Source organism: Gopherus flavomarginatus, chromosome 1 (assembly GCF_025201925.1).
Source record: "Gopherus flavomarginatus isolate rGopFla2 chromosome 1, rGopFla2.mat.asm, whole genome shotgun sequence".
NCBI lineage: Eukaryota > Metazoa > Chordata > Testudines > Testudinidae > Gopherus > Gopherus flavomarginatus.
The window spans coordinates 113,978,689-113,993,291 of NC_066617.1; the positions used below are offsets into that span (position 1 = coordinate 113,978,689).

Below are 14,603 nucleotides of genomic sequence, written 5' to 3' on the forward strand. Positions count from 1 at the left end.
CCATACATTTAAAGTCCTTCCACAGCTGGTCCCCTTGCAATAGCTTCCTGCTCCAGCTTTTGAGTCCAATCACATATTGTTTATATGGAATTAGCTTAAAGTATGGCTGTAAGCTCCTCAGGTCAGAGGCCTCATCTTCGTGCTGGACTATAAAGCACTAAGCCCCCTTATGATATTGTAGGGGGAGATTTTCAATGGCACAAATGGCACCTAACTGCAATTTGTGCCTTTGAAAATCTCCCCCATAAAAACCAGAAATATGTTAAATATTGCAAAATTAACAGCAAAAGTGACAGAAGATAAAGATTATATTGTAAAAAGATCCTGTTACATTGTGACACTTTGGGCTTTATTTTCACCTTTCACCAGTTCATATGCAGCTACATAAAAGGTTAAATAAGCTATTAACCATATTGATTTCTAGAGAGATACACAGAGCAGCAACAACTATATATTCACATACTATATCTGAACTTTGTCACTGATTACTGAAAAATGTTCCTCATGACTATAAACCTAGTTAATGAAAACAAAATATGGTATCTGGTTCAGATTACTGAAAGATTTTAAGAGGCTCTAATCAATTTTGGTTGTTGGGTTTAGTGCACGGGTGCTAAGAAGTGTTGCCGGCCTGTGATATACAGACGGTCATATGAGATGATCTGATGGTCCTTTCTGGCCTTAAACTCTATGACTACAAGTTCTGAATGTCCCAAGTTAGAGGCCGTGGGTGGGGAAACAAAGGGCAGGCTTACTTTAGAAAACATTTATTTTCTATTTATTTATTTATTTGGATTTAAATAATAATTTAAGGATGCCTAGCTGAGGTTCTAGACCTCACAACACATCATTAATAATACAGTGAAGTCTCAGCAGCATTAATGTAATCATTTCAACAGGAACTCAGCCAGCCAGAGACCTACAGAAACTCCTTTCCACCCTTCATTGTTGTGGGAAATGTACCTTCAGCCCTCTCAGACAGGTGTCTTTTGCACCAATTTGAGGCTATTTCTGCGTGTGCATGAATGACAGACAGACAGACAGACAGACAGACACACACACACACGAGGGTGGATGGGACAGCTCCAGAGTCCCACAGCCCTCACAGAGAAAGCCCTGACAGCCTCCCCACACCCTTCTATAATGAGGAAAATCCAGCTCAAACAGCTTGGCAGACTGTAGTATGGCACATCCTTGCAATAATTCATGTTTGTTTGCTTTTTTAAACTCTGGGATTACTCAATTCATAGAGCTCATAAGAGCCATTGGCTTTCAAGTATGTCCTGATTGTTCAAAATACCCTTGCAGGGATTCAGATATTTCTGCCCTGTTGGAAAACTGCTGACCAGACACTCCTACAGTACATGATCAGCATCCTGATTCTGAACAGAATGACCAGAACAAGAAACAGAACCCAATTGGAAGAAAGTTCCCAACACAGATTGGGGTTGGTGGTGCACTTTCATCAAGCAATTTAGCCGCATGGTACCTATAACAGGGCCTGCACTGGGAGAATCCAACAATCTGTTTTCCGCACCAGAGAGGATCAACTGAGTCCAGACCAGAATACTGCAGAGTTATGATGCACTCACAGAAATACCATCTCCAGCATTGTGGAGGAATGGTTAAAAACATTTTTTAAAAACATAGGGAGGCTAATTTTAATTTATACTTAATAAAAAAACAAAGTATTTTAAAAAACAAACAAATGACAGCCCCTCTTTAAAAAAAGATGACTTTGGACTTACATTTTTGAGGTGTGTGCGCACTTAACACCTCTGAACAACAAAAGTTTTGTCTTTCTCTTGCAAGTGTAGACAAAGCCTTAGTGTCACTAGTGGAACACGGGACAAAGTCCAGAGCCACTTAAAGTAGAACAGCACCTCAGTTCTTGACTCCCTATTGACACATAGGACCTATGATATTAATCTCAATGAGATGTACATGCCTGGAAAGAGAGGAACAATGAGCTGTGTAAGCAACAGGACACTTCTGGATATGAGGTTGATGTGAGATATGTGTCTTCCTCAGGCCAAAGGCCTACAAGCACCTGAGATATGTAGCTACCTCCAATTATTACACTTCATTCAGTGTGTCATTATTCTATTAAGAAAATGGTAAAATTGGAAAATCTGAAGACATGTATTCACTGGAATCTGTAACCTTAGCTAGCCAGTTTGTTTCCTCCCTAATCCCAACTTTCAAAACATGAACAAACTCATGAACCCTGTACAGTAAACAGCAAAGAAGTGAAAGTTCTGGCTAGGTGTAAGATTATAGATTATCAGGGTTGGAAGGGACCTCAGGAGGTCATCTAGTCCAACCCTCTGCTCAAAGCAGGGCCAATCTCCAGACAGATTTTTGCCCTAGAGCTGTAAGTAGCCCCCTTAAGGATTGAACTCATAACCTTGGGTTTAGCAGGCCAATGCTCAAACCACTGAGCTATTCCTCCCCCCAAAATAGCCAACCCAAAATAATGTAAGTGAGAAAACAGAAAGTGAGAGCAAGAGAGAAAATCATCTGAACAGAAAAGAATGCAAAAAACAGGTATTTATGAGAAGCGCATGTTTCTGCAGATCCTGAACAGTAAGATGAAACCCTGCTGTGCTTTTAAAATTATGAATTGCTGACCTGGTCGTCCCCCCTACACACAAACAAACTGGGTTGTGATGTTCCTGGGACTGATTACCGCAGGATACTCCCGTATTTATAGATACAATGCTATTTTTGTGACTCAGAGCCATACCATTTATCAAACTCAAAGAAAACCCGTTCTTAGTCCCATCCCTCACTCTCCTCCCTCACCCTGATTAATTTACCTCTTTCAGGTCATGGACGATAGCAGTGAGCCTCTCATTCTCTGCTTGAACCTTGGTGACCACTGCCCTGCTCTGTTTCAGCTCATTTTGCATCTCCAAGATCTTCCCTAGGTAATAAGCTTCCTTTGATGCAGATTCCTGCAGGAGAGTCTCTTCACGTGTTTCACCATCTTCCGCCACTTTGCGGTGAATTGAGAATGATTGTCCAAATGCCTGCAAGAGTAAAATAATGGAAGCCCTTAAAAATCTACTCACTATAGAGAGCAACTCTATCCTGCCATGGGGAATGGACCACATCTGGGGCCTCCACGCTATGACCAACTAAACATTGTATCAGCAGCTTTCCAAGAGATGAGGGTGTCACAGGTTGAGCCTCCTGTCTGGGATGCCACCTGATATGCTGGGGTCCCATTGGTTCTGCCCGTTCCACCAGCCTGGGTTTCCTCACCCAGTCCTAGCTGTGCCAGGCCCTAAAGCCTTCTCCAGCACGCATACACAGGTAGGGACACACCCAGCTGTAAATGGACACAGACACTGAAATCAGCTCTGTGTGAGAGGAATCAGCTTGGAGATTGCCCAGCACTCACGTGGTGTATACCTCCTTTGGGGCATAAAACCAAAATAATATTGTCTTGAACTATATAGAAAGACCTGCATAGTGCAAGCTCATGAAAATTCACCCCCCCCCACCCAGTATGAATGGCACAAACTGGGTTTTTAAATAAAAAATAAATTTATTAATTACAAAAGGTAAATTTTAAGTGATTATAAAGGATAGCAAAAAGAACAAAGATTACTGAGAAAATAAAACAAAACATGCAAACGAAGCTTAATACATCCAAGAAACAGGTTACAAAATGTAATTTCTGACCCTAAATGTTGTTTTAGGCAAGTTGCAGAGTTTCTGTAGCTTAGAGTTCCAGTTATTTTTCTTTACAGACTGGACCCGTCTCAGCCTGGACTCAACCCCTGCCTTTCCCTTCAGGTGTTTTTAGCAATCTTCCTTCTTGGACTGGGAGGCAATGGAGATGAGTCCTGTTTGCCTTACTCCCTAGCCTTAAATAGAATTTACATAAGGCAAGAACCTTCTGTTTCCAGAGGAAAAATACAAGCAGCGTCCAAGATGGTACTCTGTATCAGGTGACATCATTAGACGAACCTGCAGTATCAAAGCAACATCCCAGGAAGCTCCTCAGGATGGTGTCAGATTAGTATCTCCAAAGTTCTATTGTCCTTCTTAAATGGTTCATTCAGGCTGATGGAGCAATGCCCACCAGACAGTAAGCATTCTCCCAAGCACACACACAGTTGCAATTGTTACAAAGTCAATATTCCTAACCTCAGACACAGAAATGATACATGCATGCAATAAGATAAACACATTCAGTAGATCATAACCTTTTCAACGATACCTCACATGACCCGTCTTGCATAAAACATATCTTAGTTATGCCATATTCACGTCATAACAATATTTCTATGATGAATATGGGGTGTAATGTCACAGAGCGCCCCACTTAATTTGCATGAAATAAAACACATTGAAGCTGTTGTCATCTGTAACATAGGTGTAGCCCAGAACAAAACACAGGTACCACTGTGCAATATTTCATCTCCTTGCAAGTAGTCTCCTCTGAGATCTAGATGGTGCACTGCTTGCTGAGAAATTCTGTCTTCCTGGGCTCAGTATGCTTATTTGTATTACCATAGCACCTAGGAGACCTGTTCGTGGATCAGTACCCCATATATTGCTAGGTGCAGGACAAAAAACACAGAACAAAACAACAGTCCAAGCCCATGGGGCTTACGCCATCAGTAGCCATTTGACCATCACTGAGCTAGGTGATCCAATATCTCCAAGTGCTCTTTTTCTCTAATTTATATTAAATAGATTTTTTTAAAAACAGTGTACATGGCTAGTAGTGCTCTCTAGCGGGGTGGCTCTAGGCACCAGCAAAGCAAGCACCTGCTTGGGGCAGCCCATTTGCAGGGGCAGCATGGGAGCAGAGAACCAACAGGGGGCTCTGGGAGCTCTAGTTCCTTGGATAGCTCCCTGCCTATAGAGCCAGCCCTGGAGCAGGGAAAGAACTACATTTCCCGGCATTCTCTTGGCCACTACTAACTGGAAAGGAAGGGGGGGGACCTCATGTGGCAGTGCGCTGTGAGTGGAAAGGAGACCATATTTTAACATTCAAAAAACAGGACACTCCAGGGGGAGGGAAGCCCCACTCTGCCACCGTCCACTCCATCTGACTGCCCTCCACAGAAACTCCAACCCATCCAACCCTCCCCCTTCGCTCCCTGTCCCCTGATCACCCCCTCCCAGGACCCCTGCCTCTAACTTCCTCCCAGGATCCCACCCCCTAGCTAAGCCTCCCTTCTCCTTGTCCCCAAATGCCCCCTCCTGAAACCCTCCCCCAACCTCCCCCCCAGGACCCCAACCCCTACCTGTCCCCTGACAAACCCCTGCGACTCCCATGCCTATCCAACTGCTGCCTGTCCCCTTACTGCCCCCCTGAACCTCCACCCCATCCAACCCCCCCTGCTCCCTGTCCCTTGACTGCCCCCCCGGAACCGCCTACCCCTTCTCCAACCCACTAGCCCCCATACCGTGCCACTCAGACCGGCATGTCTGGCTCTGCGCAGCTCCAGACACACTGCTGCAGTGTTCCCTTGTGGAGCCCACAGCCCCCCACTCCCACCCCCAGCACCTGCCTTCCAGATTTGAACACCTCAAAATTCAGGACTGCTCAAGCTCAGTTTGGGCAGCTGTTACTTCATTTCTCTCAAATCAAATATACTGATCCACTGTAACTTGCTGTAGAAAAAAGTAGGATAAAATTGAGCAAGAAATGCTTCCCAGTGGTTATTAGGACTGGAATTGCTATTTTCAACAGCCATTGCCTTTTTTTTGTTTGTTTGTTTAAAAGGAAGACAGTGATATTGCATTTGCAAATTCCCCATAGAAAGAAAGAGTGGAACAAAAGAATAATAAAGGCACCTCAACTTTTCCTCATTTATAGAGGACAATCTTATAATATGCATCCAGATAGCCTCCAATCACACAAGCTGAAAATTGTTCCACGTTACTGCAGCTCTGTAACCATATGGGAACCAATCCTGTCTGTGTTTTGTGCACATCCAAAATTCCTGCTCAATGACCCGCCCTGGGAGCGAGTTACCAGTGTCCCAGGGCTGCGGCGGAAAGAGGGGGCAGGTACGGGGGGAGAAGAGCCCACTGCTGGGGCAGCAGGGCGTGTTGGGGGAGGGAAGGGGAGAGCCCAGGGCTGGGGCAGCAGTGGGGTATTGGGGGGAGCGCTGAGCTGGGATGAGGGGCAGCCAAAATTTTTTTTGCTTGGGGCAGCAAAAAACCTAGAGCTGGCCCTGGCTCTCTACATTGTCTTTCATTTTCAACAGTGCCTTATAATGTGACCCAACTTCAGGCAGTCAGAGGCGCAAAGAGAACATGTGAAGGCTCATCATAATTCACAAGAAAGTTGAGAAGGCTACATAGGCAATGACCATCTATATTACTGTACAGCAAATAGAGATGCTGCTTTTAAACTCTTAAAAAAATAAGAGAGTTTGACAGCATTACCATTTTTATTTGCTTTCTTTTAGCCTCTTTCTCCCCGCTTCCCTGCTCCACTCCCTTCTTTTCTATCCTCTATTCCTCTCATGAAGAGAGTTATTATTTAGGGATGAAAAGAAATTTCTAAAGGAACAGATATTTGCCAGTTAATCTTTCCCTGCTGTTGGCCTGAGTGATCCCCTTTCTTGCATAGCTCTTCCCAGTGGTTAATGAGAGAGATGGCTGCTTTAGACAGCTCTAGTTCAGTACTACAGCAGGCCCAGTAGAGATCAGCAGCATCATTTAGTCGATAGGACAGACAAAAAGGCACATAGCGAAGAAACATCTGCCACTTCATTTTAATTACTATTAGTCAAAACCGTGGATAACCTACTCAAAACCAATGGAAATAACCAAGTATAAAGAGCCATTATCTTAATAGTAGCTAAAGCTCTCATACATTTTTTAACCCAAAAAATTATTCTTGCTTGAAGATGGCGATAGTCTTCCCATTTCAGGGCTGACAAAGGTTGTGGAAGCATCTCTTCCTCTAATGAAGACCCTCCCAAAAATTTAATTTCTGCTGTACTCATAGCTCCATTCTCAGCTTGATCCCCCAAACCCAAAGTATACTAGATAGTTGTTCTTTTTGTGAACGGTACTCTCCTTTACCTTCTCGTTAATAGAAATGTCATGCCAAATTAAATCCATTGCCTTACCGTTGTTATTTATAGCCTTCTCAGAACACATGCAACATTTTGCTGGCATCACAGTTGAAAGAACCCTTGAGAATTTCATTGCAAAACTCTGTTCATACCTCTGTACTTTGTAAGTATGGTTTACTTCAAGGGTATTGTGAAATCAGCATTAAAGGATTCTAAATATATTCAATAATATATTAATTCAGCTGTCGCTTCAAAAGACTGCAAGTTCTGAAACAGCAGGAGTCAGCAACTTGCTGGATGAGTTATTTTAAACAAGAGGTTCGATTTAAACTAATGCAACTGTTAATTGTGATTCAGTAAATACACCTGTTAATATAACAGGGAATTAGGAACACTGCTGATGAAGTACAGCTTATGAATAAAAGGTGAATTCAGTGGCTCACTATTAATGATTAAAGGCCTAAGCAATAAAGTGCCTGTCTATCAAAGGGACACAGATACTGTGGTGATGAAAGCTAGAGACAAAAACACATTTTTTAAAAAGTGGGAGTCAACTCTGACTGAGGAAAACAGAAAGAAACAAACTCTGGCAAGTCAAGCATAAAAGTATAATTAGACAAGCCACCAAAAAAAAAGAAAAAAAAGAAAAAAAAAAGAATTTGAAGAGAACTAGCTAAAGAAATGAAAACTAACAGCAAACTCTTTTTTAAGAACATCAGAAGAAAGAAACCTGCCAAACAATCAGTGGGGCCACTGGAAAATCAGGATGTTAAAGGAGCACTCAAGGAAGACAAGGCCATTGTGGAGAACCTAAATAAATTCGTTGCATCAGTCTTCACTGCAGAAAAGATATAAGGGAGATTACATTTCAGCCATTCTTTTTAGGGGACAGACCTGAGGAACTGTCCCAGGTTGAGTTGTCAGCAGAGGAGATTTTGAAACAAACTGATAAATTAAATGGTAATACATCACAGGGACCAGATGGTATGAACCCAAGAGTTCTGAAGAAACTCAAATATGAAATTGCAGAACTACTAGCTGTGGTATGTAACCTATCCATTAAATCAGCCTCTGTACCAGACGACTGGAAGATAGCTAATGTAATGCCAATTTTTTTTTAAAAGGCTCCAGAGGCAATCCTAGCAATTACAGGCCAATAAGCCTAACTTCAGTACCAGGCAAATTTGTTGAAACTATAGTAAAGAACAGAATTATCAGGCACATAGATGAGCACAATATGTTGGCAAAGAGTCAACATGGCTTTTGAAAAGAGAAATCATGCCTCACCACTCTATTAGAATTCTTTGATGGGGGTCAACAGACATGTGGGCAAGGGTGATCCAGTGGATATAGCGTACTTGGACATTCAGAAAGCCTTTGACAAGGTCCCTCACTAAAGGCTTTTAAGCAAAGTAACCAGTCATGGGATAAGAGCGAAGGTCCTCTCATGGATCAGTAACTGGTTAAAAGATAGGGAACAGCATGTAGGAATAAATGGTCAGTTTTCACAGTGGAGAGAGGTAAACAGCAGAATCCCACAAGGATCTGTACTAGGGCCAGTGCTATTCAACTTGTTTATAAATGATCTGGAACAAGGGGAGAACAGTGAGTTGGGAAAGTGTGCAGATGGTACAACATTACTCAAGACAGTTAAGTCCCAGGCAGACTGCAAAGAGTTACAAAGTGATCTTGGGTGACTGGAAAACAGTGATAGATGAAATTCAGTGTTGATAAATGCAAAGTAACGAACACTGGAAAACACAATCACACCTATACATACAAAATGATGGATTCTAAATTAGCTGTTATCATTCAAGAAAAATCTTGGAGTCATTGTGGACAGTTCTCTGAAAATATCTGCTTAATGTACAGCAGCCATCCAAAAAGCTAAACACAATGTTAGGAACCATTAGGAAAGGGAAAGATAATACAACAGAAAATATCTTAATGCCACTATATAAGTCAGTGATACACCCACACCTTGAATAATGTATGCAGTTCTGGTTCTCCCATCTCAAAAAAGATACATTAGAATTGGAAAAAATGCAGATAAAGGCAACAAGAATGATGAAGGGTATGGAACAGCTTCCATATGAGGAGACATTAAAAAGACTGGGATTGTTCAGCTTAGAAAACAGATGACTAAGGGGGGGGATATGATAGAGGTCTATAAAAATCACAAATGGTGTGGAGAAAGTGAATAAGGAAGTGTTACTTACCCCTTCACGTAACACAAGAACCAGGGAATCAGGCAGGGAAATTAATAGGCAGCAAGTTTAAAAACATACATAAGGAAGTACTTCTTCACATAATGCACAGTCAACCTGTGGAACTCATTGCCAGGGAATGTTCTGAAGGCCAAAAGTATAATGGGTTCAAAAAAGAATTAGATAAATTCACAGAAGATAGCTAATAGTCACTAATGAACCTATGATGGTCAGGGATGCAACTACATGCTCTGGGTGTCCCTAAACCTATGACTGCCAGAAGCCAAGACTGCATGACAGGGGATGGATCACTTGATAATTGCTCTGTTCTATTCATTCCCTCTGAAGTATCTGGCACCAGCTGCTGTCAGAGGACAAGATACTGGGCTAGCTGGGCCATTGGTCTGATCCAGTATGGCCATTCTTATGTTAGCTATATATGTATGTACAGACATATTTATATGTCACCATCACAGCAGCTGTAGCTGGCAGAGCAAGAGAAGACAACCAGCCCATGAAAAGACAGGAGGGCATGGCCTTGCTACTAAATACCTGTTTTACTGGAATCTGAATCCTTCCCATGCTGTCAGATATCACTTAAGGAGACTATTATGGATAAATACCAAAATACATCAGTGGTATCCTTGAGAACATAAGAATGGGCATGCTGGGTCAGACTGATGATCCATCTAGCCCAGTATCCTGTCTTTTGACAGTGTCCAGTGCCAGACGCTTCAGAGAGAGAGACAGAACAGAACAAGGCAATTTACTGAGAGTGATCCACCTGCGGTCATCCAGTCCCAGCTTCTGGCAGTCAGAGGTTTAGGGACACCTAGAGCATGAGGTTGCATCCCCGAGTATCTTGGCTAATAGCCATCGAGGGACCTATCCCTCCCATCAGTGAACCTATCCATCCTTCTACATGGGTCATCATGAGCCCTTTTCCTAATATTTGATGTCCGGGTGCTGTCTTTTTAGGTTTGTGAGATGCATTGAAAGTAGATTTGAGATTTTATTTTTCTTCCCTGAAAACCTTATCCTGGTTAGCATTTGGCCATAGCAACTTTAATTAAAAAATAAAAATAAAAAAAAATACTGTATTAGACCCCCAGGGGGTTTTGGGCATGAGAAAAAATCATACAAAAACATATTTAATTATTATTTGCTGCACCACATCTAACACACTTTCTGCAATGGTGGTGAAACAATGTCTATACTAGAACTAAGGATATTTAAAATGAAAGTTTCAAGGCACAGGAGCACAATAGCTGTCGTTTTCCTAGTGTATACAAGTCTCAGGAAGAAGAGGCAACCATTCACAAAAGGATTGTTTCCCCTCTCATCCCCACCCTCCAAAATCCAACTTTAAATGTTTGTTCCTAAAAGGAATGCAGGACAATTAGCTGCCAAAAATATAGCAGGTCTCTAGTACATGTAGGGTGACCAGATGTACTGATTTCATAGGGACAGTCCCGATTTTTGGGTCTCTCTCTTATATAGGCTCCTATTACCTCCCACCAGCTGTCCCAATTTTTCACACTTGCTGTCTGGTCACCCTAAGTACATGTTTATGTCTCCACAGAAGCCATGGAATTTTAGCTGCTCAGTGATAGAACCAGCTATTTACTTGATCTTTTACTGTGCTGGTAAATCATTTATCCGGAATCACTTTTTATAAAACCACTAACAGCAAATTATGAATTACACTGATCATTAAGAACTGAACTTCTACCAATCATCATCTAAACTGTGCCCTACTTCACATCTTATAAACTAGTTCTCACACTGTAAGAGCTTTAAGCTTTTTGTCATCACTTCACCCCATCGCCTACCTTCCTACCTCTCACAAAAATGAATATTTCACAACTAGGAAACGTCCAAATATAATAGAGGTATCCAGCATGAGGGTGCAACTAAGCTGATGAGTTTTTATGTACATTTTACAATTCAAAGGGGAGTGATTCCCCTGCTTATGTACACATACGCTAGCGGGAGCAGTGTCACCGCAGTAGCACAGGTAGTGGTAGCAGAGATACAGCTGAGCCAGGCTGAGTACAAACCTGAAACCAGTGGATAGGTACTTGGCATGGCTCAGCCACGCCTCTGCTGCCACTACCCATCCTTCTGTGGCCATGTTGCTATTCCTAGTTGCAGCAGCTTGATGAGAGCCAGAGCGACTGTGTGTATATAAGCAGGGAAACCACACCCCTCACTCGTACTGTAGGCATAGCTATAGTAAGAGAGAAAAAGAATTCAGTATTTTTTCCTGTGAATTCTAATTTGAACACGTAGTCTGTAAAAATACTTTATGCTATGCCATTAAACTACTCCACAAATTGCTGTCAGTTTATACCCGTCCCCCCACTTTTTTTTTTGCATAATTCCTCTTAGCATAGTTTGAAATTATGCAAACCACACATCAAGGAGAGAATATCAAAAGTATCCTTTTGTCAAAGTGTGCGCAAGCAGTTTTCCTCCTTGTGCATTTTAAACTTCTATTAGAGCAATTTGCATGTAGAATGGCTACACTTTTCAAAGAGAACTACTTAAGTGCTTCAATGGGACTATTCACATGTTTAAAGTTATGCACATGCCTAAATATTTTCAAGATCAGAGCCTAAGGCATTTGTGTAGAAAACAGTACTTCCTTATATAACCATGTAACCTTGCTGTAGAGGTTCCAATGAGCTGGTCATTTATTTCACCAGCACTGTTCCTTTAAGAGGAAAAGTTTGCTGCTTTTGAATCAGTTCGGGTTAACAAAACTTGTAATAGGCTTGATATAAAAAGAACACGAGTACTTGTGGTACCTTAGAGACTAACAAATTTATTTGAGCATAAGCTTTCGTGGGCTACAACCCACTTCTTCAGATGCATAGAATGGAACATATAGTAAGGAGATATATACACACACATACAGAACATGGAAAGGTAGAAGTAGCCATATTAACTCTAAGAGGCTAATTAATTAAGATGAGCAATTATCAGCAGGAGAAGAAAAAAAAAACTTTTGTAGTGATAATCAAGATGGCCCATTTCAGACAGTTGACAAGAAGATGTGCGGATACTTAACATGGGGAAATAGATTCAATGTGTGTAATGACTCAATCATTCCCAGTCTCTATTCAGATTAATGGTATCTAGTTTGCATATTAATTCAAGTTCAGCAGTTTCTCACTGGAGTCTGTTTTTTAAGCTTTTGTGTTGAAAAATTGCCACCCTTAAGTCTGTTACTGAGGGACCAGAGAGGTTGAAGTGTTCTCCGACTGGTTTTTGAATGTTATAATTCCTGATGTCAGATTTGTGTCCATTTATTCTTTTGTGTAGTTTTGTGATTGATTAGATTACTAAGAGTCATTCTAGTTGTGAATACCCTAGAAAGCTACTCAGAAGATACTGCTGGTCCACAGCTGGCTTTTAGTTACAGGAAACATATTGCACGAGTTTTCTGACAATTGCATGGGTTTCCTGATGCAATTCAAGACACTAACATTGCTATATAAAGCCCTATATGGCTTGAGTCCTGTCAGAAACCACTAGCCTCCTTGTGTAGTGCCACGACAGTTTAAATTGGGTGTGACGCTCAAGTTAGATTTAAAGATCTGAAGGCCAAATGAACCTTTTCAGTGGAAGACTTCCCCGACTGGTCTGACAGATGTCAAGTGTGAGATCACCAAGGCATGACGCTCTTAGCAGATGAACCAGACCCCTACAATCCTTTGGTTTATCTACAAAGTCCCATAATGCTTTATAACTAAAATTCTTCATATTCAGGCTAAATCTCTGTGTGTTGTCAAATGGCGGATTGTGTGATGTCTTGCTCTGACCCCGATCTTTAGAAATATGTCCAGAAAACCAAGAAAGTGAACACTTGTTGTTATAGACGTTTTCTGTAATTTGTGAAATAAAGACTTGTTGATAGATGTCTTTAGCTTATCACAGTTATATAAGTTGAGATGCCATGAAGGGAATTCCACAAGCCAATAGGTCATGACAATGAAATTTTCTGAGTCTCTTTTTTGTAAAGAAGTATGGAATATAAAGGGGGGAATTTCTACAAGATAGTTGGAACGCATCAGGGTGCAAAACCACTTCCCCCTATTGATAAGGTATTTGCCTTTTTGTATCATTCTGATTCATCTTTTACTAATAATCTTTGATTATGAAATTGAGCCTGGAATCAAACCTTTAGTTAACAGTGCAGAGCCCATCTTTTACCTCAGGTATTTGCCCAAGGAGGGAGTTGGTGATTCATTTATTTGGGGGGGATATATTTTCCTTTTGAGTTGTTCACAAAAACTGTACAGTATGTCATCATTAAACACTGAGCATTTGCCCAGAGACTTTGAAACCTCATAACAGTATATAGTGTGATTTTTATTCCAAATGGATTCTGAGCACTCTGAATGATGAGAATTCAGCAATGACAGAAGTTCATATCAGTACATTATAAGAGATCGTGTTAATGGACACGTATAGGTCATTATGTGATACATGAGTTAGAAATAAAAATGAAAACAAGGTCATTCATCATAGATCTTAGAACCTTTATGTGTGGAATATAATCGGCATGCAAGAATGCAGGGAATGAGGTGGACATATGCTCCTGAAGGAGTGGAAGAAAAATATGATTGATCCAAGCAATTCCACAGTTGTGAATATTTCAACATAACCAAGTAACAATCAGAACGACAATGCCTATTCAGAGACAAAAAAAAACATCACTGGAAGATGAAAATCATGTTCACTACTTTTAAAAAAGCTGAGAGTTAATTCAAGAATAGAAAAGTACCACATATGCAAAAGATCAGCTAAAAACAGTAGCAGGTAATGGAAGATGCTGTGGGAAGTCCCTCTGAGTTTCTGTTTTATTTTTATTAGTTCACTCTCAGGGCTGAAATTTGGAAGAAGAGTTCTGCCAAAATTTACCATTACGACCTGTGAGCAATAAAGTTTACTGTAAAGCACGACTTGACTTCTGCCACAAATGGGCAAATGATGAGCCTACCTGTATGACTGATATTTAACGCAGTTTCCCCAGACACAAAATGTAACAGCACAGAACTTGTTAAAAAGATTACCTGTTTCAATAGCTAACTCAATTTAAGTAGGAATGCATTTATGCTAGTAAATTCCGCAATTCCAGCACAAAGCAGGAAACAGGGGAGAGGAGGAAGGGTCAAGTTCTGCAGAGGGTTGTGCAAAGGACAAGAGAGCTCCCAAATTAAAGCATCAATATGATGCTCCTAGCTAGTGAATACTTAATCATCTAGTGGTATATGATTTACTGTTTGCTCTGACTTCTTTCCTTTTCAATCCCTCCACCTCCAGTCACAGAACT

The 14,603-nt window shown here is 41.2% G+C and overlaps 1 protein-coding gene across 5 annotated transcripts in view; it reads right to left on the reverse strand.

Annotated features, from left to right (window-relative positions):
• BICD1 (BICD cargo adaptor 1) overlaps positions 1-14,603 on the reverse strand; it is a 310,709-nt gene that overhangs the window by 171,045 nt on the left and 125,061 nt on the right. For all 5 annotated transcript variants that reach the window (XM_050918364.1, XM_050918391.1, XM_050918401.1 and 2 more), the window contains exon 2: positions 2,820-3,032. In XM_050918364.1, coding sequence (XP_050774321.1) covers positions 2,820-3,032 — 213 coding nt within the window. The remainder of the gene's footprint in view (positions 1-2,819; positions 3,033-14,603) is intronic.